Raw genomic sequence first — 23,318 nt, 5'->3', positions numbered from 1 at the left:
TGAGAATAGAGGTCCTTACCTGAACTTTGATATTTGCAAAATGGTGCTAACTTTTACAAATCCAGCATGTTCCATGACAGACAGAAGTTGAAAGCTTAAAAGGGTAAAACAGAACAACTTTGCTGAAATAGCTTGAGCCTTCCTGTTATGTCCGTAGTTCATGTAAGCTGAGTGGTACTTTTAGCAGATATGTCAACTGTACAGCGCTGTTGTCAACAAAACCTGCTTGTACTTAGTATGGTGTATTCAGATATCGGAAAGGATTGACATTTTGAGTTTCCAAGCGGCTAGTCACCCTTTAGGGTAGAAAAAAATCTAATTCAAAGCGATTTATAATTGATTTCAATAACCAGCATATTTATCTGTGCCATAGTATTAATTTTATATGACAAGTCTGTCTGTCTGTCTGTCTGTCTGTCTGTCTGTCTGTCTGGTTTGCAGAATCTGTAAACCGCCACTGACTTGTTACAATATAGAATGTAAACACATTTTTTATTCTTCTGTTTAATAATCTAGATATAAGAAAACAGGTCTAAGTTATTTTAGAATAGGAAAGATGGAACTTATGACGACAACAAATATCAGCTTCAAAAAGTGAAAAGAAAATATAGAAAAACAGTTCAATTTATGTTTAGAATTATATAGAAATAATATCAAACAACATCAATTAATTAATTAAACTATTGTTAATATTGAGTCCAAATTTTCCACTCTTAAATTGTATTTTTTCAATTTTCAACCCTCAGTTTTTATGAGATCTGACATTTGGTGATTGGCTGAGCAACTATAATGATAAGTATCAGCTTTAGTTTCATTACCAAAATGAGCAGAATTACTGTTTAGTGTTGCAGAAATAACATTATTTGGGAGGATTTCTGTCTGGTTTGATTTCTCGCTCAAATCTCTAGCCTTGCCGTAATTGACTTAGGCACCTGACAAGTGGCACTGGTGGTAAGCTGTTTGGCTGTAAGTACCAATTAGCTTGTGAACACAAACAATGTAAGTCTACTTTTTGGAAAAGACTCGACAGAATCTTCACGGTGAAAGCAGCAGAAAAGCAGAGATGTTGTATGAGAAAAGTTTTGGTCCTGGTTTGTTTGAGCTTCGAATTTTTTCGTAATGTGGCCTTGGGGCCTCAGACTCTGTGGATTACTTTGATCTCCACGGAGATGCATTTCCACCTGCCAGCTGCCAGCCTCATACCAGTCATCTATTCCACTAGTCTTTAATAAAGTCACCCTTAGAGACTGGGAGATAAACACGATCCCTTGTTTTGATGCCCTATAGATGAAATTGGTTTTTCAAAGTCTTTGTGGAGATATGACAACACCACATCGTGGCAGAGGTTATATATTAAGTTGAAGCTGGGCAGTTAATGACATTATATATCTACATAGATATATCTATATAGATATAGATATGTGTCTTGTAAATATGTATATTTAACAGTTTTACACAATTCAAAAAATCCATTATGCCTCATATTTCCTGAATTTTACTATATATAGATATCTATATCTATCTATATAGATATAGATAGATATATATATCCTATATCCATCCTCTTGTACCTGTAGCTTTACATCCCAACTGTTTCAGAGTTTCTAATGTGTGCCTAATGGGAGGTTTTATTATCAGTTATTACACCAAAACATTTACTTTCATGCACAACTACCTGTAGACTCAGTTTCATGTCTGATGTACAATTACTAGACATTATTTTAGTTTTGTTCACATTTAAGGACAGTTTGTTTCCATCAAACCAAATTTTTATTTCAAAACGTGCTGCAAGCATATTTCATATGGGTCAAATTCATAGCCCTCTACAGTTATTGTATATATGTATAAAAAAAGATTGAATTCCATATTTTATTGTAGAACCAATTATTTTACAGATTCTTTTAGGAGATTTCTTAACCTTTCTTCCCATGTTCCTCATGGTGAGTGGTGGCTCTGAATGTAGATTTAGGCAAATTAAGGCTAATAGCTATTGTCTTGTTGCCAGCTTTAGTTAACGATGTGCATCAGGTCACATTTATACCCTAAATATTGTTTAAATCATAATTTCTAGATAAGACATTAAAAGTTCCTTTACTTTCTGATTAACTTAAAAAGTAGAGTACAAATGACAGAAATGTTTAATTTCTGTGTACTTTCTAGTAGTTACAATAATTGGCACTGGACATTTTGTTGAAAACAGTCATGTCTTAAAGTGGGAATTTTTCCTACTTTATGAATACACTGAAAAATGTTTTTAGTGTGAAATGCTCTTGTTCTAATAAGGCCTAATTTCATTTTTTAACTTCTAACACATTTCCATTGTAGAATACTCTATTCAGAATAGTCCAAAGTTCATTCGACTAACCAAGACTTAAAACAAAAAAATCTATTTTTTTGTGCAAAACCTTTCAGGTTAATTGAATTTTTTTTTTTTTCAACATAGATATAAAGATCCATAAATCAAAACCCAGAGGTTTGTTGTGCAATCTTCATGGATTTTTTTCTTTAAATTGTTTGGACTCATTTAAACAAGTAAAATAACATTCAATTACCATTTTAAATACCCTCTTTATTGTGTTTCAGTGTCTCAAAGAATTCCAGGATCTCTATCCTAACTGTCAGAATACAGGAGCGGGGGTCTAACCAGTACGAACTGACACTTTTTAGCCTAATCCGATTTAGATGGTGTTTAAAACATTTTTGGTTAAACCAGAAAGAGATGCGACTGAACACCTGCACTGCTTTGCTTTCAGGCTGTAACATTTATGTAATGGCTGGCAACCTGTTGGCACTTTTATCACCCATAGATTTCAGAAGGCAATAGCCAGCGAATGCATCATTGGTTCGAATTTTGCGGTTCATGATTTATTGACTCTTGCAAAGGAAGTCAATAGCTAAATTAGCAGTCTGTCTAGAGGCGAAATTACATTTATGAGGTGGAGTGGAGGCTGCTGAACTGAAGTGGATATATGCTTTTAGCAGATATGGATTTGGATTGTTGTTAAGTAATAACTCTAATTCTTTGACTTCAAATCATAAATGTATAGTTAGGAATTGATTATCCAACTTGAGCCAATGGTGAAACATGATTTTTCTGCGAAATTGACAATAAATCAGAAAAGAGTAGGCATTTATAGGCAATACTTCACCAACAAAGTAATGGGATAATAGGGTTCTCCCACACTGCAGGTGTGTGCATGCAACGTCTAATTCTATTTCCTTTACACTTTGTAGGTTTGCTTTGTGTTACTAGTATCTAGCCTCTAATTAAATACCTGATTCATCAGGAGCTTTGACTTATTATCTAATTGCAGGCTTCATATTTAAAGCGAAAAGGACAGTCAGCTCATCAAGAGTCAGGCCCAGAAAGAACAGCAGCTCTTTAATAGGAAATTCATTTGCTGGTTGAGGTTTTGATTGGAGATGGCCTCAGACCTCCACTTTTCAACATGTTTAACATCCAGTCTGTGTATCTAAAAACATATTGACTTTAGACTGTTATTAAACATCCACCTAGCTACCATCCATGTATGTTAATATGTTCACATCATTGAGCTGCATCGGAAGTTGTCAGGGTTTCTAAGCAGTCTGGAAATGTATGAAAAAAAGCATGAATTTTCACATACAAAAGGTTTAGATACACTTTCTCACTTAATGGATCTCTTTATTTTCATTACTATTTACATTGTAGATTCTCACCAAAGGCATCAAAACTATGAATGAACACACATGGAATTTTGTAGTTAACAAAAAGTATAGAATAACTAAACATTTTTATATTTTAGATTGTACCTCCTAAATAGCCTCCCTTTCATTCGATTACTTTTTTGCTCTCTTAGCCTTCTCTCCATGAGCTTCATGAGGTGGTCACCTGAAATGGTTTTCAAAGAACTTCCCAGAGGTTCATTGAGAAATGGCCAAAGGTTAACATTTCAGTCATCACAGCAAAGGGCAGCTACTTTAAGGAATGTAAAATATAAAACATATTTAAAGTTCTGTTACAATTTTTTGATACATAATTCCATATGTGTTCATTCACAGTTTTGATACCTTCAATTAGAATCTACGTACAGTGTAAACAGTCGTGAAAAAAATGAAAACCAGTAAATGTTTCTAAAACCTTTGACTGGTAGTGTATTTTCCATGTCTAAATAAGTATGGAAAAGAAAACAGAGAAGTCAAGACTGACTTCATTTGCTCTCTTTGTCTAAATGTTGCATCCATGTGTCCTTCCTTTCATCCATTATCTGTCCATCATCCATACATGCATCCTATTGTTGATCCATCTGTCATCCATCCATTTGTCCTTCTGTTAATCTATCCATCCAATAATTCATTCATCCTACATACATACAACATCTGCATTAATTCATAGTGAACATTTGTATTCTTTATTGTCAGTCAGTCATTTTCTACCGCTTCTTCCATAGTGGGTCAAGGGGAAGCTGTCTCCAGTAGTCTATGGGCGGGCGGTGTCACACCCTGGACAGGTCGCCAGTCCATCGCAGGGCAACACACAAACAACCAAGCACACACACATTCACACACCTAAGGGTAATTTAGAGAGACCAGCTAACCTAACAGGCATGTCTTTGGACTGAGAGAGGAAGCTGGAGTACCCAGAGACAACCCATGCACGCATGGGGAGAACATGCAAACTCCATGCATGACCCCCGGCCGGGAGTCAAACCCAGGACCTTCTTGCTGCAAGGCAACAATGCAACCAACTGCACCACCGTGCAGCCCGTTCTTTATTGTAAAATGGACAAAAATGGATTGGGGACTCTTAAAATCCAGTCAGGAAGGAAAACGTTGGGAGCCCAGTGTTCATTCTCTGTATCCTGAACAGGGAAAAGTGGGTATGGAATATTTAAGTAAGTTTGGATTGAGCTTTTCCACTTTGCACGTCTCAGAGTATTTAACATGTCTCAAAGTGTTGGAGTAGGGGATTCACAATAAAACACAAATATATACAGGATGTGTGTGATATTAATATTGCAAGGCATTGCTTGGAATGCAGTAATTGCTTGGTAATATATTACGTGTATAATTAGGTCACATTTTGCATGTTAGTGTAATACTGAGGATGTTGGATGGAATCTGAGAGCAGTAGTTTTCCTAACCTGACATACAGTAGATTACAGTGGCCAAGATGTTAAAGGTTACAAACAGCAACGACAAGAAAATATAAGAGAGAAAGCAGTAAGAAAAATACTTATTTATCACAACTCGCATGGGCATTTTCCAGTAACATCTTCACTGCATAATTTTGTAATATCGTGCAGCCATAGTTGTAGAAAATGCTAGAAATGATTTCATACAATGAGAGAAAAAAGCCTTTGGTGCACAAGGCTTCACTATCACAAGGTGGTCTCTTTAAGGCTGTAACACTGGACCAATACCCCATAATGATAGATGGCTTCTATATTTAGATTACTGTGAAAGTAGACCGACTTGTCCTTTACTCTGTTCTTTACTTCAAAACATTGTTCCAATTGTAGCAGTGTATTGTTTACAGACAAACTATAATTGACACATTACATATGATCAGAATGCTATTTGATACTCTATGCCGAACTCATATATGGCACAAGTCCAATGACCTCCAAAGGGTTAAATTCTAGTTGCCTCTAGCCAGACTTTATTCTCCCAGAATTGTATTGGCTTGTCTAAATGATCTGCAGCAAATGTTTAATGAGGGTCAAGGTGTTTTTTCTTCAGCAATGGAATCTTTCGCTTTGAGCACTGATAGAGGTTTATTTGGTTGAGTAACTACTGTTTTCATGGAAAAAAACTTTATCCTCTAATTCTAGCTCTTTCTGAAGCAAGTGTCCGTGACTATTGAACAAGTGTTCCTTCAGAAATCTTGCAAAGATCACCTATTGGCTGCTTTAGGGTAAAATTGTGTTCTTTCCTCTTCAGTATTAACCTTAAGGTCTTGAGATATCTCTTCACTTTTATTCATTATGAGATGCTTCTTGTATGACACATTGGCAATGAGAAACCATAAGTTAGGACTAAACCAGCAGATAATATGTTGGGAGCAGGATTTCTTTCTAAATATGGAGATATTTAAGTCAATTTATTGGCCTACCATGGAAGGTTGTCTGCAACACTGATTCCATGTCATGTTTTGATTCCTATGCATGCCTGGATTATTTGAGTTGTAAGTGACATATGGCATGAAAATCATATCAACAGCACCATAAAAAATATATTTACAGTTGAAATATGTTTACATGTTCAATACTTATTTTATGCAAGAAGAAAACACTTATTACATTAGTTAATATTTCAACCAGTTAGTCAGTCAGTCAGTCTTGAAATAGTCAGTCTAGTACTGTTCCTACACAACAGGGGCTTTAGCCAGACTGTGGCTGGCCTCGGCATTCATAGCTATTTACTGGATATGGATCTCCAACATGGAAAGCAAAAACTTCACCACTTCATCATGTGACAGAAGTGAAAATAAAAAAAAAATAATTTCTTGCAACATCTCACTCTGTATTTCTTAAAACCTATTTCTCATAGTTAGTTATATTAGGGTGCCACCCTTTTGTTGAAATTTGGCTTTGCTGGAAATTTTTCAAACTGCTCCCTAGCTGAGCTTTTAGCTTGAAGGTCTTAATCCTCTTGGTATCAATTATAGCTGAACCAATGGTTTAGCTTCCGCTCTATTCCTGTGAGACCTGGTTAGAAAAAAAAGGGTAACACTTTTCCATCTTTAACCGTCTTGTAAGGATTTTCTTTAAACCTTTAATCTCTAAAGATGCGGTTCTGCGGGGATGCATGGCTATAGTAAGGCCTGAAAGAGAAATATTGAATAATGTGATGTCTGGGTTTGATGTTGGGAGATTTTAAAGGGGAGGAATGTGGGCCAAAGACCACCATGCAATGAATTAATCTTGCAAAGCCTACTACTCTACATAGTGCAAATCTTCTACACAAATTGCACCTTACTGTAATGCCATTTTTTCTTCATTAGTTCCTTTCCTAAGGAAGAAAATGTCCATGGCAGCCCCCATTATTCCAAGGGGTAAAATATGTTTTGATTTTGGTAAAAAATAATGATGACATATGCTTTATTTTCTAAATGGATTTAAATGTTCATTGTAAAAATGTTTCTACCTCTTGAACACAAACTTCAATATATTTAATTTGAAGTGTGAAGTAAAAGGAAAATATATAATTATGTAAATAATAATAATACATAATATGTACATACACACAGCAGCACTGTTGTCTTGCAGCAAGAAGGTCCTGAGTTTGACTCTTGGCCGGGGGTCTTTCTGCATGGAGTTTCCATATTCTCCTCGTGCATGCTTGGCTTTTCTCCGGGTACTCAGGCTTCCTCCCACAGTCCAAAAACGTGACTGTTAGGTTAATTGGTCTCTCTAAATTGCCCCTAGGTGTGCATGGTTGTTTGTTCTGAGTGTGTCTGTGTTGCCCTGCGATGGACTGGTGACCTGTCCAGGGTCTACCCCACCCTCCGCCCATAGACTGATGGAGATAGGCACCAGCATCCCCGTGACCCACTATGGAAGAAGTGGTAGAAAATGACTGACAGACAGACAAATAAAAAGTGTGGTGGACATTTGTACACAGCACACTTTACTGTTAACCCTAAATTAAAGACAATTACCTTCAGACGTTCTCTATTTGGTAAGTCAACTTGTGTGCAATCCTAAACATACAGCCAGTGTTACAATATAATGGTCTAGATCAATGTTTCTCAACCCTGGTCATCAGGGCTCAATGTCCTTCATGTTTAAGGTGTGTACCTGATTCACATGATTGCATAACCTCCTTAGCAAGAAATCAAGAGCTGCAGAAGCCAGTTCATCACTAGTTCATTTACGTCAGGTATGTGGCTGCAGGGGAAATATCTAAAACATGCTGGACAGTGGGTCCTGAAGAGCAGGGTTCAGAAACACTGGTCTATCAAATTATATTCAGGTGTTAGATGGAGCCCTTTCAAAGTTCAGACCTAAATCCAATTAGATATATGTGGTAATACTGGTGAATACTGAATACTGGTTTGCATACATGCTGTCTATAGAATGTGTCTGAGCTTAAACTATTTTGCGAATATGAAGGAATATACATTTAAGTCTTTACATGTGCACAGCTGATAGAGAGATACCCTGAAACAGTTGCTGGTGTAATTAAAGCAAAAGGTGGTTCTACAATTGATTGAGGGCTGATTATAAATGCATCCCACACTTTTCAGGTCTTTATTTCTGAAATAACTGAAAACCATGTATAATTTTCTTCTGCTTCAAAATTCTCATCTAATAAAATCTTATAAAATCCCAATAAAACACATAGAAGTTTGTGGTTGTAGCTTGAAACAATTTGGAAAAGTCTCAGCAGTATGAACTCTTTTGCGAGCTGCTGTAAATCTATCCAACATTTCAGTTGCAGCATTGCAATTAAAAATGTTAGACTGATTTGGAAAAATAAATCTATTTGAAGATGTTTTTGTAATATCCTGTCCATATTCTAACACCCTTTTTCTCCGTCTCCCCCATCCAGCTTCACTCAAACTCAGACAAAGGTGACGGATCCGTCAGGTACATTCTGAGCGGAGAGGGAGCCGGGTCTATATTTATCATCGATGAAGTGACGGGTGATATTCATGCCACCAAGAGCCTGGATCGGGAGAGGAAAACACATTATGTCCTGCATGCGCAAGCCTTGGACCGCAACACGCAGGAGGCCCTGGAACCAATGTCAGAATTCATAATCAAAGTGCAAGACATCAACGACAATGCACCTCAATTTCCAAATGGACCCTTTGTAGCTACAGTGCCAGAGATGTCTGAAGTGGGTGAGTAGCGCAGCTTAATAATCTGGAGCTCTAAATGATAGCCCTCTGCTGTCAATTGCCGTAAGTCAGAGGGAGAATGAAAAAGACGGTCGGAACTGAACTTAAGTGGTATATTTGCCACTTTTTGTTATGCTCATGCCATCATTACATTTGCACTCTACAGTAAAAAGAGAAAATTTCAAGGAGGACCTTTGGCTTCAACCCTTTGTGTAATTTAAAACTACTCAGAGCAAAAATACTCCAGCAGAAAAAGATGATATTAATATGACAAAGTGCAATCAAATATTTACCCTTTGCTGCATTTTGGTGTTACAATCTTCTACAGTGATCTTCTCTAAGCTAGAGTTCTCTTTTTCATCTTTTTTATCCCTCTCCTTGCTCTTATGTTTCCCCTCTCGGGTGGCCAGGTCTTTCTGAGCACTCAGTAGCTCCTCTGCCATCAACACTGGAGTACCCCCACATTACGGAGGAATGTAAAGCCTCCGTCCTCCTTCCCTGAGACAGCCACTCCTCGCATGTCCAAGGATCTTGTGGCAACACATCCATGTCTTCTCTTTGTAGCTTGGTGAACAAAAGCTGCTCTTTTTTTCTCAGTCCAGTGGATTCTACCTCACGGCGCAACAGCTTTAAAGTATGACGCTCTAATCCTTTAAAACGATATGTTGCTTGGCCCACACTGCAGCCAAACTGCTGTCAGAGTGATTTTGCTTCAAATGCAATAAAAAAAAGGAGGTTTGTGGAACTGACAGTGAGGTGGAAGCTTCCCGTTTATTTCTGTCCTGTATGAAATCACCCAGAGAAATATATGAAACAGAGAATGAATGGCTTCATCTGGCTTGGAGAAGATGTTAGAAGCTGATTAAACATGCACACTTCAACAGATCTGTCGAAGCCCACTTTATATAGGGTCAATATCTCTATGGTTGCTCTCATGAATATTCATACGTTTCCCAGGCCTGATGCACACACAGCTCTGCTTGTTACTGTGTAAGTTTCTGACTCAGGTATGTCAAATGAATATTTAATAATCACAGGTGATAAATATTTAGGTGCCAGTTTAAGGATAAATGTGTTGGCTTCTACCAAGGGAGAGAATCATACATTTTTAACCAGCAGTGAGGGAGTTTAATTTTTTTTAACTTCATCTCGAAATAAATGGAAGGCAAAGTGACATAAACAAAATGCCTTTCGAAGATATTCATTCTGTTTCAACTTTATCAAATTTTATGATGTTGCAATCACAAAGACCAAAGTACAGTGCTGTAAATCAAAACATTTGGCCCCTTAAACATTTCCTCTGTTTTGGTCACACTTTGGATAATTAAACAAATTTTAATAACACATAACACAAGTAAATATACTCTCATCCCCCACCTTTTGTTTAAGAATGAAATAAATGTGATTAACCACATTTTTTAGAAGCCAACTTTAATTTTACTTGCCACAGCAAGGCCTGATTGTTGCCAGTTGAACTAAGAATTACTTAAATATAACTGGTGTAAAACAGGAAGGCTAAAAGACTGCAGAAGAAACACATCATGTCCCGATGTAAGGAAACTCAAGGATAGATGAAGAACAGTGTCATGGACATATATCAGCATTTCAGAAAAAGAACATCATACGTTGAGTCGAACAGGGTGGTGGTAGTCTGATGATCTGAAGCTTTGCATCCCTGCACAACTTGCAGTACATCATGGAACCATGAATTCTGCTCTCTAGCTCAAAATCCTGAATGAGAATGTCTGGCCATCAGTTTGTGACCTTAAGTCAAAATTCACTTGAACTGTGATCCAAAGCACACAGGCAAGTCCAACTCTGAAGGACTAACAAGGGACCTAGGAGGGACCTAGTCAAAGTTCAGACCTAAATCCAATTGTGATTTGAGAGAGGTTTGAAAGCCCTCCAGAGCAGGTGAAATTAAACAGCTCTGCCCAGACGTGTGGGCCAAAATTCCTCCACTGTCATGTCAAAGATTCCTTGTTGCTACAAACATTTGATGTCAGTTGTAGCTTTACGTGGCAATTACTTTTAAACACAGGGGTAGGTTGATTTAGATAAATGGTTTCCATTAATAAATTAAATTATCATTTGAAAACTGCATTTTGTTTCTACTCTGGTTATCTTTGTCGAATGCTAAAAATGAATAATCCGATAAATATTTAAATGTGACAGAAAAAATCAGAAAAAGTGTATGACGTCAAATACTTTTTTCCCAGCATTGTTCGCCCTGCTTTAAAATCCCTACGAAATATGTTTAAGTTTCTGCTTATAACAAGAACAATGTTTTAAAACTGTTAAATAGGATGAATATTTTAGCAAGACACTGTTTACTTAAAGGGCAAACCTCTCAGTTTGCATCCCCTTGTTTCGTCCTAGTTTTTTTTTTAGAGATTTGCCACAAACTCAATTATCAGTTGATAAAATCGATCACCATTGATGCCCCAAAGAAATAAGTTAACGTCTCGTATGGGAGTAACATTTAGCCTTTTTACCCATCCCTACTTTGCTTTTGTTAATGTCCATTAAAGCAATTCAGCTTCAACTGGCTGTCTTCAGCATGAAATCGGCTGTAACAATCAAGTGTCCTCACACTCCAGAGCACTAATCCCCCCAGCACATTTGTCAATACTAAATCTCCTAAGTGTAGGAATGGGCTGTCTTGGACTGTAGCAGATAATTGTTTGTGATGTTCCTTTTCCCCTGTCTTAAATGATTAGCTGGGTACATGCCAGGTAGTTCAGCTGCACAATCCTTATAATATTCACTGGGGTGATAGTGTTCTAGTGAGCGATGGTTTAAGGGGGATCCATGCAGAGCGATAGTTTTATTTTTTATTTTTTCTAACAGTGGTTTAACTATACATTAAGCTTATTAGAATCAGCTTTATAGGTCAAGATGTGTGCAGAAATTAGGATTTTGACCTTGGTTTCAAGTGCTTAAAGCATAGAGACATTTAGTATAAATATAAACTTTAGATGAAACAAAATAAAGATAAAGGAACAGTCTGTATTTTTACATACGGCCATTACTTTAACACATAAAGTAAAGAAAAAACAAAGGCAGGTTGTGGTCATGCAAATATGGTATTATATATCTAATGTATTCATTGTGTTCATCAGAGAGACAGCCTGGGGAAAGAAACTGTCTCTGTAGTGGCTGTTTCTTGCAAATAAGTTCTAAACAGTTTGTGTTTGGGATGTGTCGGGTCTGCAGATATGTAAGCTGCCCTTTTCCTGACCCAAGACTTGTACAAGACCTGGATGGAGGGGAGGTCAGCTCCCATTATTCTCTCTGCAGACCTAATTTTCTGTTGTGTTCTGGACTTGTCCTGTTTTTCGGATGAGTAAAACCACAGAGTGATGGAGGTGCACAGAACAGACTGAATAATGACGAAGATGACAGAAAGCTCCTGCATTAGGTTGTACTTCATGGGGTGCTGCAGGAGGTACAATCTCTGCTGGGCCGTCTTCCGAAAAAGTGTCCATGTGTGAGGACCATGTGTGAGCCCTTGAGAAAAAGTGGTTCCTACGAACCGGAAAGGTCCACAGTAGACACAGTGTCATGTCTGTCTGTATACTCATAATTTTCCTGGATAAGACCAATAACAGTGTTTTCATTTACAAATTTCTGGAGTTTCACAGATGGGTTCACTGAGGTACAGTCATTTGTGTACAGGGAGAAGAGGAGTGAGGTGCTGATGGTTCTTGTGCATGACAAAATTCTCCCCAGTCTCACCTGCTACTGCGGTGATCTACTGACGTTTGAAGGCTGGAACTGTGAGCTAGTATTCTTTGAAAAATCAGAGTCAAAACAGTGTCATGAAATTCAATCAACTACAACATACATCAACAACATCAAATCTCAAAAGAAAAGTCTGAATATAGATAAAGCCGTGCTTCATTTGATATATTCTTCCAACCAATTGTATGTCCTGTTTCCTTTGCCATTCCTTTATTTCAGCCAATAGTGTATTCAGCTAACATTTGAAATTTAATGAAAACAGAGTGATGAGATAGGGAAGTAAATGTGGGAAAATGATCCTGGATCAATATTACTCCCCCAATTTCATGCCTGCTCTTGGCCATACTAGCAGGCAACTCGTTTTGCACCTCTCACTGTCAGACCTTTGCTTATTTTTACTTCGTACCTTAGTATTTTAATGGAGATAAATAGTCATCGATATGCTCAAATCTCACATACTCTATACTGCCAAAAGTATTCGCTCACCCATCCAAATAAATCAGGTTTTCCATTCACTTCTATGGCCTCAGGTGTATAAAATGGTAAATGGAATAAACTGACCTTATATAGCACTTTCCAGGAATACAGACCACCTCAAAGCACTAGAGCCACATTCACCCAATCACACTTACAAACGCTCACACATTAATACACTGTAACCACATTTTATCACAGTTGCCTATAGTAAGAATATGGTAAACTAATTAAAATTGTCAGTTATCAAAGTGTGCATGCAACCTCCACCTAGCAGCTACAGATTCATGCATGTTCAGACCGAGAAGTCCTTTTGGAAACTGCTTTTCTTCGTACCTTAAAAATATGGGTATGAAATGACCAAAACTAAATGAAGTAGAAAATGATGAGGGGGCAAATAGACCATAGAGATGGACCCTAAGCCTTTGTTTATAACAAATAATCTCTGTATGAATCTTCTATGTGGAAAGTGCTATTCTCATTAGTATTGACAGAGCCCTAGTTTAGACAAGACAACATTTTAACAACACACAACAAGACCTTCAAATTAGAAGCCATGTGTCAAAGAATCGGAAATCAGTGTCATTCAGTTCAGGTTAAAGTTTTTTACCCAAATCAGTTTTCATTTAGGACACATCTTAGGTGGTCTTAAAGGTATATTTTATCCTTTTCTATATACCATTTAATAATACTGTATATAGTGAAAACAATTACTCATTCTATGGTAATAACATGGATTATAAATACAAACCCCATAAAGTGAGATCAAATGCAGTACAAATTCTTTAAGAAAACAGCCTAGTCTCTGCGGTATTGCTTACATGCTAGTTTTAATGTGTTTTACAAATAAAATGAGTATTAACATGTGTAATAGATCAGGTTTGACAAGTAACAGTATATTAGATATTTAGGCTGTTAGCCAGCCACAGTGCACAACAATAATAATAATATTAATACAATGCTTACAAAATGTATTTTGGGGTGGGGGGAGTTCAACAAAATATGCGAAGGCTTCTTCGATGCAATTTTGACCAAAAGAGGTTATATTAAGAACTTGGATAAACCTTTTTGAGACAGACTTAATTTAAACAAGAAATATCATCAAGTTTAAATATCACAAGATCTCGTTACACCCCTGCTGGCAATGGATTATTGAAGTTTCAAGACTAAAAAACACATTGGTTGAAGACTAGTTAGAACAATATTCATCATTAATATCAATGTGTTATGGAAGTTATTTTGAGCAAAATTGTGTGCAAAATTTAATTGAATGTAGAGTTAGGATTTAAAAAAATAGAATTGTAGATTGTAAAAATATAGAGTGGCAATAAATAGTTAATATCTGACCTGCAGTTGATAACTTATGTAATGACTTCATCTTTAATAAAGAGAATTGAGTTTAGGTTATAAATCCAGATTAACTGACAGTCAAAGCAGATTTTTACCATCTTAAAATACTTCACTGAAAACATTTGCTGTGGTTGTTTCAAGTGGATAAACTGCTAAAAAGAAAGTACTAAACTTTATTCACTTTGGTCTGGCATCTGTCAGTTTGCTAGTACATTCTCTTTATCCATGCGGAAGTTGTTGAAGATACTATTGACTACACCTAAGACATTAACTAGTCACGAACTAGTAGCTTTTAGGTATTTAGTAACACAATAAAAATATCATCAAACATAGATTTATATTTCATAACCGGTGGTAGACCTCTCAAAAAAGAACAGCTGTTTCCTTTGTAAAGACATGTTTTATCCTATAATGTCCTATAGGTCAGTTTTGACCCATAAAGTCTCAAATAACATCTTACTGGGAGTTCAGTGAGGTAAAAGTTGAAGATTAACACCTCGATTCAGGTTGTGGGAGGATGATAAGAACCTACAGTACAATCCATTTTCAGAGACCAGCTTTGACCATTTAGAAGGGCATTACGTATCGTGGTGCCATCAATGAGTCTAGTAAGTATTGAAGAAGTGGATGAATTGATGTTTGTAAGTAGGTGTAATAAGTGGATGTAAAAATGTGGCGAAAGTTCGGAATAATCTGTGTGTAACATATGAAATAAAATGTTTCCACAAGGTTTTTGCAAGAATTGCTGACATAAAAATAAAAAAACATCATGATTTTTTTTTCTACTGTATCCGATGGTCCCATGCAGAAATGTTGACCCTTCTTATAGCTATATATGACTCCCAGTGAAAAAAGACATTTCTTAAATATAACAATAGAACATAATATATTAACTAATAAAATACTAGTTTTGAAACAAAAACTGGTTAGAAATATAAAAGAGTTTGGTTCAGTTTACATTTGGACCCTGAGACCTTTACAACAATTTGACAGAAAAAGCTGCTATTGACATTATTCTTCACTTTTAAAATAAAAACACATGCACAGTTCCATTTTATGTATGTCAAACTGTCACAAATTAGCACATTTTCAGAAATATGAAGTCTTGTGCCATTTATGACTTATGCAACATGTATTGTTGGCTTTGGGCTTGGGGATGATAATTTTACAGTAAGCTTCTATGTTAGGAAAACATTTATTATATTGTTGTGGTGTTAATATGTACACTAAGATTACTATGCCTTTATATATTTTGGAAATGTCTTGATGATGACTGTGTAAAATGTACAATATTTGAGTTAATTGGAGGCACACCTCAAACACATTTCTTCCTTGCATGATAATATTGGAAAGTCAAAGGAAATCAGCCAAGATGTTAGGAATAGGATTATTGACTTCCACAAGTCTGGTTCATTCCTGGGTAGAATTTCCAGATGCAGGGTTGCATGAAGGTTCCATGTTAATCTGTTCAGTTATATTCGGTTATAAACGCATCATACCGCACAGGAAGGAGATGGGTTCTGAGTCCCAGATATTAATGTGTTTTGATACAAAATGTGCAAACCAACCTCAGAACAAAAGAAATAGAGCAGTAATACCTCTTATTGTCCCACATTAGGAAAATTCAAGATTTCAAGATTTCAAAACAACACAGTGACATCACAGCAACTAGTTCTGTCACTGTGCCACACATTCTACACCCTATATCCCAACACAAAATACAAACATCATAAGCATTTTACATACTTCAAAAACGTGAAAGTATTTGGCTTGATGTTACATGAAATAAGCTTCATTTCTTGATGTTTTGACCCTAGTTAAACATGTTCTTTAGGTGCGCCAACATATGTGTCAACATAAGACACAGTGTGACGGCGGTTTTACAGCTATTAATAGCAATTTCAACATCAGGTACTACTGTAGAAACACATTCAGAGAAATGTTGTTTCCTTACACTTGAAACTATTCATAGTGAGATTTCAAAACCTGCAATTAGAAAAGCTTCCATGTTTACCTTCATCCGATCTAAACTCTAAAGTAGAGAGTAAACAACAGCCTCATCACAATGAGTCAGCGATAACGATGTTGTTGAATAACGTTCTGAACATTTCCAAATGTAGGTCTGTTTTAATTTCTTGCATCTGAAAATAAACACAACAAATGCTACATCCGTTTTAATCACAGAAACACTGATTTTCCTCTTAAGGCTGAGTGCGCTTCTCTTGAAAAGAACAAAAGAAATTTTGGTTGTGTTTTTTGTTTTACCCAGAAGCAGTAAAATAAGGTTTAATAAGGAAAAACGTAGACCGTGCTGCACATAGATTTTCCTCATACCTTCTTGATTTTTTTAGCAATGTTTTTTTCTTCAATTTCAGGAAATAGTTTGTTAAGACAGGCACATACAACATTGTGTTTTATGACTACAAACCTTTTTTTTTTTTATTGTGATAGTCCTCATTTTATTAGCTGTAAATACATAGCACATACAGCTGGTTGCACTTTGCCATTTAAGTTTAAGAGCGAGTATATAATGAATGCATCATCATTATCAACATATGTAACATCCACAGGTAATGTTCATTAAAGATGAATTAATTTCTGGAACAATTAAAGCTTTTTTGTTAAATCTTATAATTTTTATTCATTTAGTACTAATTCAGATTCTAAAGCAATAAAGGAGTTGTTGATTTCTACTTAAATTATCATTATGAGGTTGGCAGCATTAACCAGCATGCTGTGCGCTGAATATAATTTATGATGGCTGACGTTACACTGTGCTCCACAAGGTAACTAAGAAAAAAAAATCACATCTGGTAAGACTCAGAGGAGTTCCATTGTGTAATTCCCAAAGGAAGGACAGCAGAGCAAGGCGAGAGTCCAGATAGCCATGAGATGCATCATGCAGCCTACTTGTCTAATCAAATTGCAGAGCTTACATACATAAATACACCAGTGCATCAAATAAACGCAAGTACAAGTGCTATTACAGCGCACTCATCATGCAGTTATAGGGGGTCAATGAAGCCTGTAATGCCATGTGAGCAACACTTGGAGTGTAAAATTGAACCTCAATAGTTTCTACAATGACTCACTAAATAAAAGGTCAGCATTAGTTCAGGTTTTTTAATCACTTGTCTTTGTTTTATAGCCCTTTTGTAATTCATAGAAGGTAACTGCATTCATAATATTTTCTGATTTAAAATTCTAAATATTTTAGCAAAATTTTCAGCAACTTGCAAGTCATGCACAGTACAATATGATAATAAATGTTTCCATTACATTGTTACATAGTCTGTTCAAAGTCCTGCTTATAAATTAGTTGTGTTCTGATTCTATGCGCTGGAGACCTTTGCATACATTCATTATGGGCTTGAATTACATAATAATTTGGAGCTTTTAAATTTTTTTCTAGGGTTATAGAAGAAAAATCTGCAATGATTTGTTTTTAAATAAAAACTGGGTGCACAAGTTTGACCAAAGTTATTTATACTAGGTTAAATACATACGTAAGCTCTCACTAATATTTAGTGAAATGTACCTTTGAGAGTTGCATCTCAACCACAATCCATTTGTTGCCATCAACAAGGTTTTTTGGGCCTTTCTTCTACCTCTATTGTTTCCATTGAAACCAGGGTTAAATCAGAGTGCCAGGGTAGAAAGCTGGTCCTGGTTGGGAGGCAGTACTTTTTGGATGGAGCCTGACTTATAGGTGCACTTTTGTGGTCTGAGGGTGCCTTACTGGTTAAATATTTCCAGCGTTTTGTTTCAGTCATCTCCTAGTTTCTGTTCAGTTTGAATTGTCTTACGGGAATAAGCTTTCATGTTTAATATCACTGTGTTTTAGAGTGTTTAAGTTCATATAAAGTATTAAAATAAGCTAAGAATGTATTAGAAGTATTAATGAAATAAATACAATAAAGTTTAGACTTTTGCTTTCAGATGTTTGTGGAGGTTGAGGGAGTAATGCTGTCAAAGCCATTTTGCCAGGGATTCAAATGTAAACAAACAGTATTTCACAGCAAGTAATCCAAGGTAGTTACACATTTTCACAAAATTCTGCTTTTAAAGCCTGATCAGCTGTTTAGGTGGACACAGATGTATAACCCTACATCACAAGCAGCAACACTCCTGCAGGAGGACCCAGTCACCATCGGCTGATATAACGTACAGTGCCTTGCGAAACTATTCGGCCCCTTTGAACATTTCAACCTCTTGCCACATTTCAGGCTTCAAACATAAAGATATAAAATTCTATTTTTTTTTAAGAATCAACAATAAGTGGGACACAATCGTGAAGTGGAATGAAATTTATTAGATGTGTCAAACTTTTTTAACAAATAAAAAACTGAAAAGTGGGGCGTGCAATATTATTTGGCCCCTTTACTTTCAGTGCAGCAAACTCACTCCAGAAGTTCAGTGAGGATCTCTGAATGATCCAATGTTGTCCCAAATGACTGATGATGATAAATAGAATCCACCTGTGTTTAATCAAGTCTCCGTATAAATGCACCTGCTCTGTGATAGTCTCAGGGTTCTGTTCAAAGCGCAGAGAGCATCATGAAGACCAAAGAACACACCAGCCAAGTCCGAGATACTGTTGTGGAGACATTTAAAGCTGGATTTGAATACAAAAACATTTCCCAAGCTTTAAACATCCCAAGGAGCACTGTGCAAGCAATCATATTGAAATGGAAGGAGGATCAGACCACTGCAAATCTACCAAGACCCGGCTGTCCCTCTAAACTCTCATCTCGAACAAGGAGAAGACTGATCAGAGATGCAGCCTAGTGGCCCATGATCACTCTGGATGAACTGCAGAGATCTACAGCTGAGGTGGGAGAGTCTGTCCATAGGACAACAATCAGTCGTACACTGCAAAATCGGGCCTTTATGGAAGAGTGGCAAGAAGAAAGCCATTTCTCAAAGATATCCTTAAAAAGTCTCGTTTAAAGTTTGCCACAAGCCACCTGGGAGACACACCAAACATGTGGAAGAAGGTGCTCTGGTCAGATGAAACCAAAATCAAACTGTTTGGCCACAATGTAAAACGATATGTTTGGCGTAAAAGCAACACAGCTCATCATGCTGAACACACCATCCCCACTGTCAAACATAGTGGTGGCAGCATCATGGTTTGGGCCTGCTTTTTGTCAGCAGGGACAGGGAAGATGGTCAAAATTGATGGGAAGATGGATGGGGCCAAATACAGGACCATTCTGGAAGAAAACCTGTTGGAGTCTGCAAGAGACCTGAGACTGGGACGGAGATTTATCTTCCAACAAGACAATGATCCAAAACATAAAGCCAAATCTACAATGGAATGGTTCACAAATAAACATATCCAGGTGTTGGAATGGCCAAGTCAAAGTCCAGACCTGAATCCAATCGAGAATCTGTGGAAAGAGCTGAAGAGTGCTGTTCACGAACACTCTCCATCCAACCTCACTGAGCTCGAGCTGTTTTGCAAGGAAGAATGGGCAAGAATTTCAGTCTCTCGACGTACAAAACCGATAGACATACCCCAAGCGACTTGCAGCTGTAATTGCAGCTAAGGGTGGCGCTACAAAGTATTAACGCAAGGGGGCCGAATAATATTGTACGCCCCACTTTTCAGTTTTTTATTTGTTAAAAAAGTTTGACACATCCAATAAATTTCATTCCACTTCACGATTGTGTCCCACTTGTTGATTCTTCACAAAAAATTTGAATTTTATATCTTTATGTTTGAAGCCTGAAATGTGGCAAGAGATTGAAAAGTTCAAGGGGGCCGAATACTTTTGCAAGGCACTGTATGTAAACAGCATGTTTTTAGACCTCAAAGTTGAAAAACACAAAACAGGAGCACAGGTTACAATAGGTTATGGGGTTGAAATGTTCCAGGTTACAAAATTAAAATGTGCCTACAACATGGCTATAACTATCTGGACATTTGACGTCTCTTATTGGTAGAGTTGGTGGAGTTGATTTAAACTGGCTGACTTCCTGGCATAGCCTTGGTTTTAAAGTTAACTAATTTGGAATGGGGTTGAGGTCAGTGCTTGGGGAAGGCCATTTCAGAAGCTTAATATAGCCTTTTCCATCCTGTCCAAAACATATGCTGATGTGTGTTTGGATGCATTATCCTGTTAGAAAACCAAGTTGTTTTTTGACCATCTAACTAATTCGAGGGGAGGTAGTAGTTCAGTTAAATTCATCAATCCTCTTTTTACAAGTCACCACTACCACTTGCAATGAAACAGTCTCACAGTATGATGCTGTCACCACAATTCGTGGCAGTTTGTACAGTGTTCTTGAATTTAAAAGCCCTAAATTGACTTCTTTGGTCATGCGTCCTGTCGTTGTGGCCAATCTTTTTTTTTCATTTGGCCATAAAAGTTTTCTCTAGAAGACATTTGGTTTGTCAATTTGGTCACTGCAAAGATGTTTGAGCATTAAGGTGTTGACTTTGGGGTAATGTAAAACTCCATGTTAATGTAAAACTCCCTTCAAATCGGACAGGTAGGCTTGAATCCTGGTGGTTTCTGAGTTGGCCTTGTTTGAGTTGGGGTAAAGTTAAAATTTGTGCACCCAATTCTTTCTGCAAAAGAGAAAAGTTTAAAATCATTAATGCTGATGATGAGTTTATCTAAAGTGTAACAGAAACCTGCTGCCTATCAAGCAAACCACAGTTACACATCAACATTTTTCAGAGTTTTTCCAGTCAAATGTTAACCAGTATTAAAATATGCTAAATCAGCATGTTTGCCGAGTAGCTTCTTGTTTCTTTACATTAAACATTAAACAGGGTGACTACGTTGGAAGTCTGTGACTAGCATTGAAACTGTTCCTCTCTTTCCAGCCGTGTGATCTATTTACAGATTTTTATTTTGTGAATTCAACTGGGATTTAAATGAATTACATGTGGTTGCTAGGAGATTTCAAACCAATATACAATTATACTTGAGTGTCTCTGCATTACCATTAGAAAGCCGTAAATCATTTTTGCTTCTTTTTTCTTCTATTTTTAGGTACCTCCGTGTTGCAAGTAACAGCGACAGATGCTGACGATCCCACCTATGGTAACAGCGCAAGGATAGTCTACAGTATTTTACAAGGACAGCCATATTTCTCCGTGGACCCCAAAACAGGTGCAGTATTCTTGCTTGCTGGGGGACAGAGTGTTACAGTATGCATTTATTTATAAACACTAAAACCAGAAATGCAGGGATATGCAAAAGTATTGTTCCCCCTTGAACTTCTCTATAATTTGGCAACAACAAACTTGAATGTACTTTACTGGGACATATGTGATTGACCAAGAACAAGTGTGTGTATGTGTGTGTGTGTGTGTGTGTTTGTGTGTAATTATAAAATGGGATTTCAGGATTTTTCCAAAAAGTGATGATAAGTATTTATATTCAATCCCCTTTACTCTGACCCTAAATAAAATCTAATGAGCAGCAAAGAGGCTGTGGTACCTGCAGACCTTTATACCTCAGGTGGGAGAATCAGTCAACAGCAACTATCAGTCATGCTATCAACAAATCTGGCATTTATAATGAGAAAACAAGTTATTATTGCAATAAAGGCTAAAGAAGTCCTGTTTGCAGTTTGCGCTAATCTATGTATGCAACACAGGAAACGTGTGGTAGAAGGAATGGATGGATGGTCAAATGAGACTACCTGTTCTACATGGTGAAAACTAACACTGCACACACCACCCCCACAATAAATGATGGTGGTGGTAGCATCATGTGGGGATGATAGGGACATGGAAGCTTTTGCTTCACTTTGTGTTGCTCTATCATCAAAAACTTTACTAAAATACAATGTTGATTGTGGTTGTAATGTGACACAATGGGAAAAAGCCTAGGGTATAAAAATGTTTGCAAGTTGTTGTACGAATGGATGAAATTGCTATTGTTGTTAAAGTCTAAAAATGTGTAAAATCGTTCCAGCATGGTCTCTTTGCTGTAGACATTCTGTGCTATTTTCACCATATCTGGCATCGTTAAAAGTAAAAGCAACACAGTGCAGTTATGGTTTAGTCATAAAACCGCTTTATTGTGGAGCACGCGAACCTCACTTTGTGGACCATAAGTAAGATCTCAAGGGGCTAAAAAGGCATTTGTGAAGATCTCTCCAGAAAGCCATTGTTTGCAGCTCGGCAGAGCTCACTGCTTTAAAGTTCATCCTTTGTCTGAGAGGCCTCTTCCATAATCTATTAAATATTAATAGGCTTTCTAAGGTACAAGACATGTAACTTATGTGAAAAATGTTATATTTTCAGCATGTGAAGGTCTTTTTATTGCTTATCTTTCCATACCTTACACAATCTGTCCTCTGGCTGCTCATGCATCTAAATTTTGCATTGTTTTGTCTCTTATGCTGCTGCTGCTGCTGGTGCTGTCGGGTAATGTGACCAACGTCCTCTTGTATGAGTTGATTCATTGTCATCTGGGATAAATTGTCACCTCCTTGGAGACCGTACCGCCCATGTGAAACAGGAATTTTTGTGCTGATTAAGCAATACAAAAGAACAGCTGTATATTCTGACTTTACCTTGAGGTGAAAAGGGTGGTTGGGAATTAATGGGAAAATTCCACAGTGGTGTGGTGGCAGATTTTAGAGTGAATAGATATCTTTGTCTATGTTACTACAGTATAAACAGGATCTTTTACATGTGTCCTACACATTTTTTACTTCCAAAAACCATCATTTTAATTTGATCTATAGTGTTCTGAAGCCTATTGACTTACTATAAGTAATAATAAGTTCTTTATAGATTGATAGAACAACAGTTGGAAAAATTGATTATTTGATGTCTTAAAATAGACGGATGAAATATCAAATGCAAAGATGGATGAGTGGACTGAAGGAGAGACAGGTGGATAGAATAAGAAATAGAAGGCTAGACCAATGCAACATTGGAAGGATTGACAGT

At 36.9% G+C, this 23,318-nt stretch overlaps 1 protein-coding gene across 2 annotated transcripts in view; it reads left to right on the top strand.

The window, feature by feature from the left end:
- Positions 1–23,318, top strand: part of LOC124857612 (cadherin-18) — a 195,493-nt gene that overhangs the window by 65,212 nt on the left and 106,963 nt on the right. For both annotated transcript variants that reach the window (XM_047348929.1, XM_047348930.1), the window contains 2 exons: positions 8,536–8,830; positions 21,403–21,522. In XM_047348929.1, coding sequence (XP_047204885.1) covers positions 8,536–8,830; positions 21,403–21,522 — 415 coding nt within the window. The remainder of the gene's footprint in view (positions 1–8,535; positions 8,831–21,402; positions 21,523–23,318) is intronic.

This window comes from Girardinichthys multiradiatus, chromosome 21, assembly GCF_021462225.1.
Source record: "Girardinichthys multiradiatus isolate DD_20200921_A chromosome 21, DD_fGirMul_XY1, whole genome shotgun sequence".
In the NCBI taxonomy this organism is placed as follows: domain Eukaryota; kingdom Metazoa; phylum Chordata; class Actinopteri; order Cyprinodontiformes; family Goodeidae; genus Girardinichthys; species Girardinichthys multiradiatus.
Note: the sequence above shows the minus strand (reverse complement) of the source record. Positions and strands in the feature narration are given on the sequence as shown.